The sequence below is a fragment of the Trichosurus vulpecula genome, chromosome 8 (genome assembly GCF_011100635.1).
Source record: "Trichosurus vulpecula isolate mTriVul1 chromosome 8, mTriVul1.pri, whole genome shotgun sequence".
NCBI classification, from domain to species: domain Eukaryota; kingdom Metazoa; phylum Chordata; class Mammalia; order Diprotodontia; family Phalangeridae; genus Trichosurus; species Trichosurus vulpecula.
In genome coordinates this window covers 35786176-35801889 of record NC_050580.1, presented here as the reverse complement: position 1 = coordinate 35801889, position 15714 = coordinate 35786176, and the positions used below count along the sequence as shown (strand labels likewise).

The following is a 15714-nucleotide window of genomic DNA, read 5'->3' as shown; positions in this document are numbered from 1 at the left end:
GGGGATAATGAAAGGTCAGGATTAAATGAAGGAATTTCAGAGTGTGGGAACATGGAAGTGGAACACAAGATCAAGGGCATCACTTGGGCTTGCAGGATAATGATAGGCAAATGTGGCAGCTGTTCAATGCTGAGGACTATTTCATGGGGCCTCTTGGAGAGGGAAGAAATGACCGGAAAATAGTTACTGACTTTTTTGAAGTATATCACAGAAGCTGCATTCTCCTTGGACAGTCACCACAGATACATATGATGAATCAGTTTAATTTTCCTGTTACTTTCACTGTTCAAAACATGAAATCGTTCAAGGCCATGGACTGACTGAGAAAACAAGGAAGAAAACGGAAGAGAGAATCTGCTTAACACAAACAAGCCTTTATCCATCAGTAAAAGAAGCACCTAAGTCTGTATCCCAAAGAGATCATACAAATGGGAAAAGGACCCATATGCACAAAAATATTTATAGCACCTCTTCTTGTGGTGGCAAAGAATTGGAAATTGAGGGGATGCCCATCAGCTGGGGAATGGCTGAACACGTTGTGGCATATGATTGCGATGGAATACTACTGTGCTATAAGAAATAACGAGCAGGCAGACTTCAGGAAAACCTGTAAAGACTTATATGAACTGATGCTGAGTAAAGTGAGCAGAACCAGGAGAACATTACACACAGTAGCAGCCACAGTGTGTGATGGCTGACTTTGATAGACTTATCTATCCTTAGCAATGCAAGGATCCAAGACAACTCAAAAAGGACTCACGACGGAAAATGCTGTCCACATCCAGAAAAAGGACTATGGATCTGAATGCAGATTGAAGCATATTATTTGCTCTCTCTCTTTTTCCCCCCTTTTTTTGTTTGTTTCTTCTTTCTCATGGTTTCTCCCATTGGTTCTAATTCTTCTTTACAACATGACTAATGTGAAAATAGGTTCAATATGAATGTATATGTAGAGGCTATATCAAATTACACGCTGTCTTGGGGTAGGTGGAGGGGAGAAATAGAGAGAAAATTTGGAACTCAAAATCTTATGAAAGTAAATGGTGAAAACTAAAAATAAATAAATTTTAAAAAAGAAGCACCTAAATATTTTTTAAAGTCATAATCCAATACTGCTTCTGGTCTAGTGGGTATTCAAAGGTGCCTAAACCTGCTTCCTGAGCATACGTCCAGTATCATATCAGGCAGGCAGAGCTCCTAATTTAAGCTTTTGGTACCAATAGATCCTAGACTGGGAGGCAAGGTGATGTAGTGGGAAAGGGAATCATTTACTCAGGGGAACTGAGACTCCCCAGGGCTCTTCCTTTCCTGGCAGTGATTCCATCTTGTCTGTAAAATAGTCACAATGAGGTCTGTACTATCCACCTCACAGGGTTGATAGACTTGTGAAGCTCTCTAGAAGCCTGAGGTATTATTACCACAATACAACTGTGACCAAGGGACATAACTTACACAGCAAGAGGAAGGGACTTCGGTGTTGCCCCTTCTTTCAGAGATGGTTTCCTCCTTTGCCATATTCTGTAAGAATCAGATACTCACACAACTGTTCTGTTTGAGAACAACTAGAAATCCGCTGTTCAGTGCTGACCAACAATTGCCAATCTGGTTCAAAGCAGCATCCTTTTGTTAATACTGAGCGTCCCAGAGATCTGATATTATTTTAGAAATAGAAAGAACTCTGATTTTCTAATTTAACCCTTTCATTTTACAGTGAAGAAAACAGAAGCTCAGTAGGGGAAATGACTTTAACCAAAATCAAAAAGGGAGTTAGTAGGGGAACAGGACCTAGACCTTAAATCTCCTGTTCGTTGTTTTTTTTTCTTTTTTTTTTCACTATGTTGCTAGGGATTGCTATGACATAAAATCATTTCTTTTAAAATCTCAATTAAAAATGCATCTTGATTGTCTAGGCAGCCTTTTAAAAAATCTCTCTCTCTTTTCAATCTGATTTTCCCTGCTATTTACAAAGACAAAACATTACCATGTTAAGGTATTGACACTAATCCTTAAGATAAAGATTGTTTATTCTCTAATGGGTCAGGTTAAGTTTTTTTGTGTTTCCCTCTTCCTGAATGTGTATGTGTTTTATTCATCAAAACTATTCATTAAGGCCTAATTTCATATTGGGATTATAGGACATACAAAGAAGTAAAAGGTGCAATCTTTGCCCTCAAGATTTATAGGTTTGCAAGGGCAAGGGGCTATGATCTGCATAAACATGAAAAGCTAATGCTACACAGCTGGATATCACTAGATGCTAAATAGGCTGTACACCCAATAATGGAATGCAAAGGAGGGAAAAATCTCTTTCCTGGGAGGGTAAGGAGCTTGCCTTAGACACAACAAGTAAATAGGCAGGGAAGTATAAAAAGCCAGAGAAGTCCTTATTCAAGCTTGTAAGTTCCTAGAATAAATTTCACCTAGTTTGTTTCTTCTACAGCATTCTATATACATAATTTCATTGCACCACTTCCTGCATTTTATATTTGAAATAACATGTTGATATGTGTGTATCAGTGTCATTTTAGGTTCACAGGAATCGAGTTACCTCACTAAATCTAGATAAAACTAACTGCTTGGACCTAGGTGGCCATCTATATCATCTCTCATCTATAGCCAATGATCTGAAGGTTCTCAAAGCTCAGGTTAAAGTATGGTAATACAAGGCTCCCTAGCTTTGATTTTTAAAGAAGGTTTAAGTCAGGGGGAGCTGGCAGCACACTCCTTCTACACAGCAACCTTAGAGGCATTCAGCTTAAGGCCTCACGGATCAAAGGGACAACATGGGTTTCATAATAAGGAGATGAGGAGGAGCAGACACTCTGGAATACAGTAACTTAAATGGCAGAAAATGTTTCTGATGACATTTTCAAAGGATGGCTTTCAGCAGGCCACCCCCATATCGATGCACAGGCTGCTGTGCCTTATTTCCAGGACATGCCCTATTTGGGCTCCTCATTCCCTGGTTACCAGCAGGCCTGATTTCCAGAGTTGGACAGGCTCTAGGACATGGAGGTTAATTCTCTCACTTTGAAGACTGGAGGTTAAGGGATGCCTAAAGTGACCAAGACAGCAAGTGGCAGAGCTGAGATTTTCAACTCAGGTCCATGATTCCCAAAACAGTTCTCTTTTCCAAAGCATTGTGGTTTAACTGGTGGGATAGCTGTATTTCTATAAGAAAAAATGAGATTCAGCTTCAATATTATTTTATCATTTTCTTGAATGAATCTGAAGAAAAATTAATGACTATTTGATTGATAAGCCAAGCTGAAGTTGATAAGGTGGTAGTAGTTAACTTTTCATTATTCTGGAGCTTGCCAAACTGTCAGACTCCCTGGGCTGGCCCACCATAATCCCACACTGCTTAACTGTTCTCTAGAAGCAACACACAATCCAGTCCAACAAGTGTTAATGAGGGCCTATTACATGGAGAAGACATTTGATAGGATCTGAGGGTACAAGGATAAGTAAATCTAGGTGCCTGTCTTCCATACACTTCCAGTCTAAGAAGGGCGCTAAGACACAGGTACCAGTAACACACAGCGAGTGCTATCAGGGATTCAAGGAAAACCTCTGAACTTAGAGGATGAAGAAGACTTCCTGGAAGGAGAGGTGGCTTGAAGGATTGAAAAAAATTTTTTAAAAAAGTAATTTATTATGAATTGGTTTTAAAATATGTAAGAGATTACATATACATGTATCTGAATATTTAAAAATTCAAATTAATGATTCACCTCTTTTTAAAAGATTTTTAAAAGTATTTTAAGATTTAAAAAAAAATTAAATTTATTTTGCTAGCCCTGCTTCTCCCCTCCAAAAAAAAAAATCCTTCCCTTTGGAAAAAAAAAGGAGGGGGAACGGGAGAGGGCGGGCAAAGCTTGTAAATAAGCATTCAGGCGAAATTAATCGATACATTGCCCATGTCTGAAAATGTATGTGTCATTCTACACCTTAAGACTATAACCTCTCCGTTAAGAGGTAGGGAAATGTTTCATTTTGGGTCCTCAGGAGTTGTAGTTCATCGCTGATGAAATTTCTTGTCTTTCAGTTATTTTTTTTCTTTGCAATACTGTTGTCATTGCATAAATTGTTCTTCTAGTTCTGTTCACTCTGTATCAGTTCATCCAAGTCTTGCCTTTGTCAACTGTCCCATGGCATTTGTAGACCACTCCCCAATGGATGGAGACCTCCTCAGTTTCTGCTTCTCTGGGACAACAAAACCTGCTGCTAAAATGGTTCGGCATATGTGGGTCTTTTCCCTCTGTCTTTTATCTGTTTGAAGTATCGACCTAACAGTGGTATGGCTAGATCAAAAGGTATGCAGGTTAGTGATGCTTCAGACACAGTTTCAAACTGCTTTCCAGAAAGGTCAAACTAATCTCTAGTTCCATCAATGGTAAATTGTGGGCCCATCTTCCCAAAGCCCCTCCAACATTGCCACTTTCTAGGTATCGTCTCTTTCAATCTGATGGGCATGAGGTGAAATCTCAGAATTGTTATAATTTGCATATCTCTAATTTGGAATACTTTGTCAAATGGTTGGTCATAGCTAGATTTTTCCTCTTGAGAACTGCCTATTCATATCCTCTGATAATTTATCTACATAGGAATGGCTCTTATTCACACAGTGTGTGTGAGTGCGCGTGTGTGTGTGCGCGTGCGTGTGTGTATGAATAAATGCCTTATGTATCTTGGATATGAGATTTTTGTCAGAGAAATCTGCTGCAAATATTTTTTTCAAGTTAACTATTTCCCTTCTCAATCAATTAACATTTATTCATTCCTACTATGTGAGACTGCATAAAGTGTTGGGAATACAAAAAGAGGCAAAAGACAGTCTTTGCCCTCAAGGAGCTTACAATCTCATGGGGGAGACAATATTCAGACAAATATATACGAAGTAGGCTATACACAGGATAAATAGCAAATAATTAGAGGCAGAAGGCACTAGGGGTTGGGGAAGGCTTCCAGCAAAGGATGGGATTTTAGTTAGGACTTAAAGGAAGTGGGGATGTCAGTTGGCCATGCGGAGGAGGCAGAGTGTTCCAGGCCTGGGGGATGGCCAGAGAAAATGCAGCTGAGGAGGGAAGGAGAGCATGTCTGGAGTTGAGAGAAAGAATGTCTTGTTCGTGGAACAGCCAGAAGGCCAGTGTCACTGACTAAAGAGTGCATAGTAAGGTGGAAGAAGCCTGGACCACATTATGGAGGGCTTTGAATGCCAAACAGGAGGCAATAGGGAGCCACTGGAGTTTATTGAGTAATGGTAAGGTGGTGTTTGGGTCTGGTGCTAGACTCAGCTGCTAGCAGCCATCTGGGAAGCCCTGCAGATCCATAGTGACAGAGCTGCAGGCTCCCCTTTGGTCTGGGATTCCTACCCTACTGCAGACTTCAAACTCGGCAGAACCAAACCCCTGCTCTGCTCCTGTGTCCAAGCTATGCAGCTGCTGCTGCTACCAGCAGGCTCTCTCCTCAGTCTGTCCTGGAAGTCGTAGTGACTGAGGAGCTGCCAGCTCGCATCTGCTCCTGTACTCTGCACCTTTCGGGTCTCTCTGAGCTGGACCTGGGATGCTTTCTTGGGTCCCTTTCAGGAAGCCTCTTGCTGCACCAGAGTGCTCAGTCCTCAGAGTCAACAGACCTCTCTGTTTGTATCCTTACATTGATCTAGGCTGGAAAAATGACCCACTCTGATATTTTTCCTAGATTTCCCTTTCAGGATTTGGTTTAGTACATTTTTTAGATCTGTTTGGAGGAATTTTGGGGGGTGGGAAGTTCTCTGTACATTTTTCTCTTGCTGTGAACCTGTGTGACCAGAAGGATGACAGTAACCTGGAAAGAAATAAGGTGCAGAAGGGGGAAGGATTTTGGGGAAGAGAACGAATCTGCTTTAGACACATTGAGTTTGAGATGCTTATGGGATATCTGGGCAGCCTATCCCATCCAGGGCTCATTGCTGGCTGCCTTCCTTCTCAGATCTTCCCTGTTCTGTTTTGGGGTGCAGCTGCTGTCTCAGAGTCCCTTCTTTATCTCCCCTGCCTTCCCCCTTTATTCTCCTAGCCTTGGGGAGACATCTTTAGTTAGGTCAAACAGCTTTCCTTTAAACATGCCAAATGAAGACCTACTACTTTCAGCATCAAATGGCTGGCTAGTCTTGTTCTGTGGAGCTCCAAAGGCCTTTTTAACGGAATGGAACCATGTAAAATGTTGAGAGCTTTGCTCAAAATGTACAATGGCTGCTTAAACAAATTTACCAAGGCCCTCTTAGAATCTAGCCTTAATCCACCTGCACTAACTGATAGAGGACTTTACAAAGCACTTTCTGACAGCCCTATGAGTTAGAAAGTGCAAACAAGTATATTATTCCCATTTTACTTGTGAGTAAACTGATGGGTCTGAGACAGGACTCTAACCTAGGTTCTTCTAACTCCAAGTCCAGTGGTTTCCCCACTACACTATTCTGCCTTTCTCTTCTTATGTCCTGCCACTCTCTACAGGAACGCCACACTCTAGCCAAACTGGACTGCACACCATTCCCTGGATGTGTCTTGCACATTCCCATCTTTGGGCTTTGCTCCAATCTTCTTTCTACTGGGGACGTACACCATCTTGTTCTGTTGAAATTTCTCCAATCTTCAAGGCTTGGTTCAGCTCAAATGCCATGTCCTCAGTGTAGAAGATTCCCTTTTACTCAGTTTGGAATTAATCATTCTCTCTTTTGTATTTCTAGAGCAGTTAGTTTGTATTTAACAAGTTCTTCCTTATATGACATTTTTTTTTTTTGAGGAACTATCTCAGTCCTCCTCTAGACTCTGAGCACCTTGAGGTCAGAGATTTTGACTTTTTCATCTCTGTGTCTTCCAAAGTGTCTAACACAGGATCTGGCACATCATCAGTAAATGTTCAACTGAATTACAATGCATGACACTTTCTATGCACATGCAGCCAGTTGGGTAAATATGTGGGAAATAAATTTAATGAGATGAAGCTCCTGAGGGAGAGACCACGGGGGAAAAGGTCACAAAGAGGTAAATGGCAGTACAATAAGATAGATGGTTAGAGATCTAAAGGTTATAGGCACCATAACAGGGGAAAGGGATCAGTGTGAATAACTTAAGTGAAAAAGGTCACTGGTGGTAAGGAATCTACTGAATGAAACAAGTAAGCCTAAGAAAGCCCTGCAAAATCAGGGGAAATGAACAATACAGCAACAAATGTAGAAGAGAGGTCCTGAGTCCAACTGATGCTGGGCTCATGAAAGAAAACATGTTTGATGCATGCCAAGGGTCAGAGGTTGATACAGAAGGCAAAATGGTGAAAGGAGGAGAGAGAAGATAATTGATTATCACTAGAGCTAAACCTTGCTGGAAAATTAAATGTATTCTGCGGTCAGTGTTCACAAGAGAAGGGGAACAGGGAAATATTTCCCTTTGAAAGAGTGATGTCAGAGGAAGCTAAAGGTTGCTCCTAACAGGTGACCCAAAGAGCATCCTGTCACATCTAGCCACAAACCAGGGCCAAATATTCTCTGCTGAAAAAGATGGGCCGTGTCAGCAGTTTTATTTGAAAAGACAAGTGTTTCTTAGGATGGGTAAAGGACACAAAACTTATATAAAAACAGTTAGAGAGCTAAGATATCTTAAATTGTAGCATGATCTGATTTTGTTGGTGTAAAAAGCTTCCTGGTGAGGAAACTGCCTGGAAGGATGCAGATCAGCTGTGACTGCCTATCTTAGAGTGGTCTGAGTCACTAAAGTGTGAAGTGACTTCCCAGGGTCACAGAGCCAGGGTGTGGCTGAGGCAGAACTTGAACCCAGAGCTTCCTAACTCAGATGTCAGCTTTCTATTCATTACACTCAGATCAGCATTTGCTTCTGTTCAGAGCAACATTTATTATTGTTGTTGCTGTTAAAAATAATCATAGCTAGCATTTACATGGTATTTGCAACGTGCCAGGAGCCAGGCTGAGTGCTTTACAGTTAGTGTCTTGTTGGATCCTCACAACATAGTTGCTATAATTATCCCCATGTCACAGAGGAGGAACCTGAGGTTGTATATCTGTTACTAAACAGGAACGTGGGCAAATGGATGAGCAACCATTTCTGCTGAGCTAGTCCTTTTATATTATGCTTGTTCTGGGTTTTTCAGAAACAGTGATTATATAAAGAAGTCTCATAGCTTACCTGATGAGATCCTGAACTCGGCTGTTAAAAGCATCAGCTGGCGAGGGCTTGTTTTTCATTTCCTGTGCTGATATTTTGGGTGCAGTAAGGCGGCTGTTTCCATCTGGCATACTGGAGATCAAGCAGCCAAATACCACCGCACTAATTCTGAGAAGTCCAGTTGTTAAACCTTCAAATACTTGTTTATTTGCATTTCTTCCCAAAATAGCATTATTTTCATCTGGAACATAAACCTAAAGAAATATGATAAATGCATTTTAATAAAAATTTTTAAAGGAATTTAAATGATTTGACAATATAATCATAAATCTTTAGGAAATTTTATATATTGAAACCTAAAATGGATGAAATAGTAAATGAGCTCTTAATATATAATAATAATGAAAGCTATTTGAACAGAACCAATTTAAACATCACAATGTGCCATTAATTTATGGTTCTGAATTATGTTAGGAGAACCTATATTCCTCTATCAGAATGAATTTTGAAATTCACACTTACTATGCAAAGACAAACAAAATATGATTAGTGACTTTAACACCCTCCTAACATATAGTGAATCTCAACCCTAAAACTGAAGAGTTTTGAGTTTTCCTTGACTCTCTCCTAGATCACTGACCAAAAGCAGAAAAAGACAATTATGTAAATGGTATTTCTGGCTGCCCTATAGATTTTGGGATCAGATTTGGTGACTACCCTTCTAGTCACTCCACTGTGCTTGGTAGGTCTTCCTCATCCCTGTCCAACTGGTGGATCCCAACCAATTTTAAAGACCAATTCAAATGCCACCTCTTCCGGGAAGTCTTTCCTGATATCCTCAACGAGTCATGACTTTTTTCTCCATAGGCCTCAGAGGGTCCTTGGTATTTCTCTTAGTCACTTATCATTTTGTATGAAAGTTATTTGTGTGCAGTGAGGAAGCCACAGTGGGCTGGGCTGGTTTCCCCTGAGACAGGCCCTTGGGAACAGCCAGTTCTCCCCCTCCTTCCAAAAGCAGCATGGAGGGAATGGAAAGACCAATGGAGTAGGAGTGTGCATGTCTCTTCAAAGCCATTGGGGATGTGCCGGAGGAGAGGCTCAGGACCCACCTGCCAGAGGACGATCACAGAGAACAGGGGAGATTCCCTAAGACCCAACTGTGAGTAGAGACCAGACATGGCTTCGTGTGGACCCTCCAATGAGAAAGCATTCATTCCCCTCTAGGTCTCAGAGCAGACCCTTTGTGTGAAGGGCAGGGCTGGCTGGTGGTCTTCGAGGCTGGAACCCTAGCAGCTGTTCCCTGTAGGCCAGCTGCTGAAGAGAGGGAAGAGGGGAGCTCCCTCAGCTAGAGAAGTGCTACCCTGCAGGGTGCTGGCCATCCCTGGTGAGGGGGAAGAGGGATGTGCTATGGTGGGGTGTCACTGGTAGGAAACAAGGTGATAAGCAGAGTGCTATTGGTGAAAGGGCAATGAGGTGCAGGGCAGTCTCCTAGGTGAGCACTGATCTCCAGATTCCGTATTTCTGCTTTTTGGGGGCCCTCCTTGGGGCAGTTCTGTAAGCCATGGACACCTTCCAGGCCTATGAGGAAGGAGTGACCATTGGGGAAGTTCCTGACTCCTCTGGGTGTTGCTTAATTTGTAGAAAAATTGTTCTGAACTCAACTCTCTCAGGGAGGGGTGCTCTCTACTGCGTCCTAATGGCTCCTTGGAATACCTGACCTTTACAATTCTGGAGCAGGGCTACAGTCTGAGCCACTGACCTGCAAACATGCATTTTTAAATTCAATACTGCCTACTTTCTATTCCTGACCCCACTCACCCTCTGGGTGTCACCTTGGGGCCAAGCTCATACATGCTCTCAAGCAAAGGAGGCAGTGTTGCTTTTTTTTTGTTTTTGTTTTTTTAAAAACTGCCTTGACAAGTTCTGAATTCACCAGGACATGATGGTGCAGCAGAAACAATACTGGAACTAGAGTCAGAGGACCAGGGTTCAAATCTCAACTTGGAAAAGTAACTGTGGGACCTTCCAGGAGTCACACACTTTCTTTGGGCCAGGTGAGGGAGTTGGTCCAGAGGACCTCAGCCTCCTGCTCTAACCCAGCAATCCCCTGTCCCCACCACCAGGGCAGCCTCCTTGCTCACAAAGCCTTAAGAACACCAGCTCTGTCAGAAAACCTTTTCAGTCTTCTAGCATCAAGGACAAAGTGAAAGTGCTAATTTCTTTAGGATAATCAAGGGACAGAACCTCAGACTTCTCAGGGGAAGTGAATCAGGTTTGTTAATTCCCAGCTGATGGGAGAAGGGTCCTTCAAAAAGGAATACATTGGTAAAAGAAGCCAGAGGCGGCTCACCTTGGAAATGTGCAGGATGAAGAGGAGGGAATGCCATGAAGGGAGGAAGTGACATAAACAAACAAACAGTAATGAAGGCATGGTCATGGCAGCAGAAGGAGCCAAGGAGCTAAAACCAGTGGACACTGTTTATGTAGAAGTGGCTGATACTGTCTCAGCTGATGACAAGAATTCTGGTTTAGCCAACAGTTGCTACAACGATCGCAGAAAACATGGCTGCGCTGGTGAGTCTCAACGAGTGATTTTAGCAGATTAAAAATGGAAAGTCCTAGGGCTAGGCTGCTTTAAGAGAGGGTGGGTTTTTCAAAGCACACAACTACTGTGGGGCAGTGGACTGGGAGGCTACATCGAGGAGTTCCAGAAAATTAATCCAAATGCCCCACCAAGAAATTAGAAAAGTCCTTTCAAAAAATTTCACCTTGTGAATGATGATGAATTAGATATGGCTACCATGTGTTCAAAAGGAACCATGTATCAGCTACAGTGTAATTACAGTTAAATCCACAAAGACAGGACCACTGCCTTAAGGCAGAATTTGTTAATGCCCAGGGCTCCCAATCAATGCCCCTATTCCCAAAGCACTTTGCATGCTCAGTGTAGTGACTGGATAGGCCAACTCAAGGTTCAGCTGTAGGGCTCTTGAATGTACAGTCTGAAGCCACCTGAGCCTAGAAGGGGCAGCAGATATTAACTCTTCCCAGTCACACAAAGGAAAGGGACAGTGACTGCAAGACATAAAGTATGGGAGGAGAGTTGGGCATGGTGAGAAATGGAGACAGCACAGAAGATGTGCCAGTATTTAGAGGAAAAGGAAGATTGGGCCTGATAGAAAGGGGCCTATCAATGGGGTCCTCGACTTGTCCCAAGAGTTCACAGAGAAGAGACCTGGGCCTGGCCAACTCCCATAACCTTCGACACAAGAAACCAAGGCCATGTAGCAATCTAGCAGAGGGGAGGGGCGGTCTGTGCAGCAGAGAGACCAAAGAAGGAGCGAAAACAAAACAAAAAGAGAAAACTAAAAAGTCTGAATAAAAACGGACATCACAAGCAGACAAATCAATAGAGGATCATAAAAATATGAAGAAGAATGAATAAAACCTCAAAGAGATACCACGATATGAAGGAAAATGAAACAATACATCCAGTGAGAGATAGAATACAGCAACAAACAACCAGGCTAATTCTGCCAAGGCACGATGAGGACATCATGGATCCCACCGTCCCTGGCGCCTCCAGCACCTTGTCAAGGTGCTCATCTCTTTGGCACATCTTCAATCCTTCTTTCCCAACTTCCTACACTCTCAGGTCTCTCCGACATAAAAGAGCTTTCCCTCAATGTTTCTTAGTGCATTCAGCTATCATTTCATCTCGATTCTCCCCTTCAAAGCTTCCCTTCCGGGAAAAGCTATCTACAATTGATGGCTGTGTTTCCTCATGACCACTCTGTTACAAATGACTTTCTCCCCAACTTTTCTATTACAATCACTCTCTAATGACCATTGCTACTACTGCAAGAACACTCTCCTCCTTAGGCTTCAGAGACATCACACTTGGGTTCCCATCCTGACTCAGACTATTCTCTCATCTACTCATCCTCCAATGTTTGTATTTGGCCTTTTTCTTCTTCTGTCTTCTCCATCTGGTAATAACCTCCCTCCTTGGATGTCACTTAGTAATTTGTTTTTACAACTTCTAATCCCACAGTATTGTGTATTATAACTGTGTCTCCCTTATTCCCTACTGGAACATAAGCTCAGAGTCATCTAGAATCTTCTCATCTCCCACTTCTCCCCCAGAGCTTCACACACAGTGGTTACTGAATAATGTTTGCTAAATTAAGCAAAGTCCTTTTACCTCTCCAGGCCTCCGTTTCTTCTGAAAGAGGAGGAAGGTGGACTAGAATCAATAAGATTTCTTTTACCTCTAACATTTTATGCTTTGTAAGTACGTGTAATTCTTGATCCAGTGAAATTCTAGCATTCCGCCACATACTAACGTCATCACTCATCTCTAGAAAGCACAATCCGAATTTCTCTAGAAGTGAATTCACTGCGTTCTTGGAGGACCACTGACTTCTGGTTACATGTGAGGAGACTCTGTGGTGACCCATCCAACAATGTGCACTGCTGGCCATGCTTACATGGATGACTCTCAATCTCACTTCAATGACCAGAAGCACATGTTGATCCTGCCTTGTCAGCTATACCATAAAGACTAAAATACTCTATGCTTGAACATAAATATGCCCAGAAGAGTAAAAACCAAAGCACAAAAGGGCAAATGTAAAGTGCATAGGGGCTTGGGATGCGGTGTTTGAATTCTGTTGCAAATGGAATAGGTCACCTTGGGCAACCTTGGTCTTGGGAGCATGAAAGGTAGTGGGTGGTAGGGGAGAGGATACTGAGTGAGCATAGGTCAGGGCCTAGAGATTAGCCTTTTTTGCTGTTAGTTCACTGTCTTTTTTTTTTTTTAACCTTGTTTGGGTTCTTGGTGGAAATGACTAAAACTGCTTTATATCTAGTGCAAAACTCCTATTTTAGAGAGGTCTCAGAGGTCAAGAGGATCAGAGAAATGGTGACATGACCTAGCCATTTGGAGCTTAAATTCTAATGGGGGAAGAAAACACATAAAGGGACCTGGAAAGTGGAGGGGGGGGGAGGAAGAGGAAAAGAATGGTACCCACATGGGGCAGGGGTAAGAAAATAGAAAAGTCTAGAGTCTAAAATGAGCCAGGAGTGACGTGAGTGTGGCTGGGGACCCTCCTGAAATGATGGTCTTGGCTACAAAGTCACCAGTTACAGGAGAGGGGTGGATGTGCTGGAGCTAGCTCACATCAGCTTGCAAGAGAGCTTAGTGTTAAATTTTCAGTGTGAGCGTTTACACTTAGAAATCAGGCCATAACTTAGGGCTTGATTCACTGTTTTGTTGATTGTCTAGACTTAAGAAAGTGACAGGGAAAATGTTAACAATGTAGATTAAACCTAAAATGTGTCTTTACCCCCCCCACCCTCCCACCCCTCACCAAGCTGGTTATTAAACATTTACCAGTGTATCTGAAGGTCTAAGGGTGGGAGACTCTACTTTACTGGAGTGACTCCAGTTGGAGGCAATGAGCCAAAGAGAGAAAATGGCCCTTTTACAGTCAGTGTCCAGGACTAGCTATCATTTACAGAAGCCCAGAGACTTGGAAAATCATAGCTCGCTAGAGTGAGCACCAGCACGTCCATGGATTCAGTGGCTTCTGAGTAGATTCCTAGTCTCTCTACTGCAGTGTGTTGACCGTCCCCCCCCCTCCCCGCCCCTAGAGAACCTTAGCATTCAGAATTCACAAACAGTTAATGGGATGAGTAGAAAAAGGAGTGAGGAGATGTCAATGCCCCAGAGTGGGCAGCTGCTAAACACTTATAACCAAAAGGAACCTTCAGACACAGCCTACTTGTGGGCTGACCACCGACAAAGGGCTTAAGTCAGACTGTCAAATCAGTCTCAGGAAGTGAATTTGGTCAGAAATTATTTATGTGATAAGTACACACAGTATTTCAAAATGGTGCGGGGTTGGGTGGGGGGATGGGACATTGGATCTGGAGCCAGAGGACCCACTTCTGAATGACAATCCCGTTACTGAGCATCCATGAGATCTGGGACCAGTATTTTCTCTCTCAGGGCTCAGTCACCTTCTCTACAATAGAAGAGTACATTGGATGAATAAGGTCCCTTTTCAGCACTAAATATTGTGATCCTACATCTGAGAACTAAGGGCTTAAGTGATCCAAAATGTGGACCCCATAATAACTGAGATTCTGGTGTATTCATTTTCATTTCTCCAATTAACAGCTGCTATCTACAAAACCAATTATTGTGCCTTTTTAATCTTTAATTTTGAGGAAAAGAAAGCTTGGCATGGTAGAGACCCAGCCTTGAAGTTAGGAAAATTTGGATTGAAATCCCTTCTTTGACATATACTAGCTACGTCCATGAGTGACTTACTTAACTTCTCAATGTCCCCTCATGCAGCTGTCTATCTTTGGTCCCACACTGTGCCAGACCCTCTGTCCTCAAGCTCTCTCTCAAATGTAATGCACCTCCTGCCACTTTCTAGAGTCAATCAATCAGCACTGCTGGCTTCCCACAAGATGCTGGTCAGATATCACATCCTGCAGAAAGTCCTTCCTAATTATGAGCACTCTTGACCTCTTGGAAGTTACTTTGTACCTCCCATGCAGTTTTTCATTTATAAAATGAGGTTTGGGACAGATAATCCCTGAGGTCCCATGACACCAAAAAGTCACAATATAAGATGAGGGAGAAGTCACTTCCAGCTGGGAGTGCAGACTTCACAGAGGGATCCCTCCAACCGTGTGAAAACTTTAAACTGTCGCATGATAATAAAGAGATTTTAAGGTAGTTCTCTTATTCCATTCAGTAAATGTTGATTAACTAAGAAACCATGAAACTCATTCAGGAAGTATCTATCAAGCACCTGACTGATATGTAAAGCTTTGTGCCAGGCACTGAGGGATTTCTAAAAATAAGGAAGACCCCACTCCAGTCCTTGGCCTTCATTCAGAGCTCAGCCCCTCTAGCTTTATGCCCAATTCTAAGAAGCTTGGTTCCTGGATCTGACCACCTAATATGCCCACGATACATAAGAAGCAGGGACTTGGGAGAGGGAAAGGCAGTTCATGGGCAGCGCTAGCTTGAGACAGAAAAGGATCACAAGACACAGTCCCGAAGCTGGAGCAGCATTGGTCTATTCTAGCTACAATACAGGGCAACAAGTTCCAAACTCATCTTCTGCTTTACCCTGAGTTATGTGGACAGTGAAGGTCTGGTGGGAAGGAAAACTGCCATCCAGGTGCCTCCCAAACATCTCCCTTCTCAAGGGAGTAAAAATATTTAAGGTGGTACCATAAGTCTGGATGTCTGTGTGGGTATCTGAGATGGAAGTGGGATGTCAGAGGGTTGCCTGTCTCATAATTATATGTGTGTTTCCCTTCCTGGGAGAATCCAAGCTCTCAGGCAGTATCATAAGGCTGGAGGTCAGGTGGGGCTCTTCTTTAGAGAGGGGAGAAAATCACATCCATTATTTTTGGGCTGCTGTTCATCTTTTATGTGTTTTCTGTGGAGTGACATAAAGGTCATCCTATAACCAACGTTGGGCACTTGAACAGGAGCTGTGGACCCTTTTGCCTCTGTTATTGGACACCG

At 42.7% G+C, this 15714-nt stretch overlaps 1 protein-coding gene across 3 annotated transcripts in view; it reads right to left on the bottom strand.

The window, feature by feature from the left end:
* The window catches only part of SCAPER (S-phase cyclin A associated protein in the ER), a 422044-nt gene that overhangs the window by 78072 nt on the left and 328258 nt on the right, over nt 1-15714 (bottom strand). For all 3 annotated transcript variants that reach the window (XM_036734646.1, XM_036734647.1, XM_036734648.1), the window contains one exon: nt 8178-8410. In XM_036734646.1, the coding sequence (XP_036590541.1) occupies nt 8178-8410 (233 nt within the window). The remainder of the gene's footprint in view (nt 1-8177; nt 8411-15714) is intronic.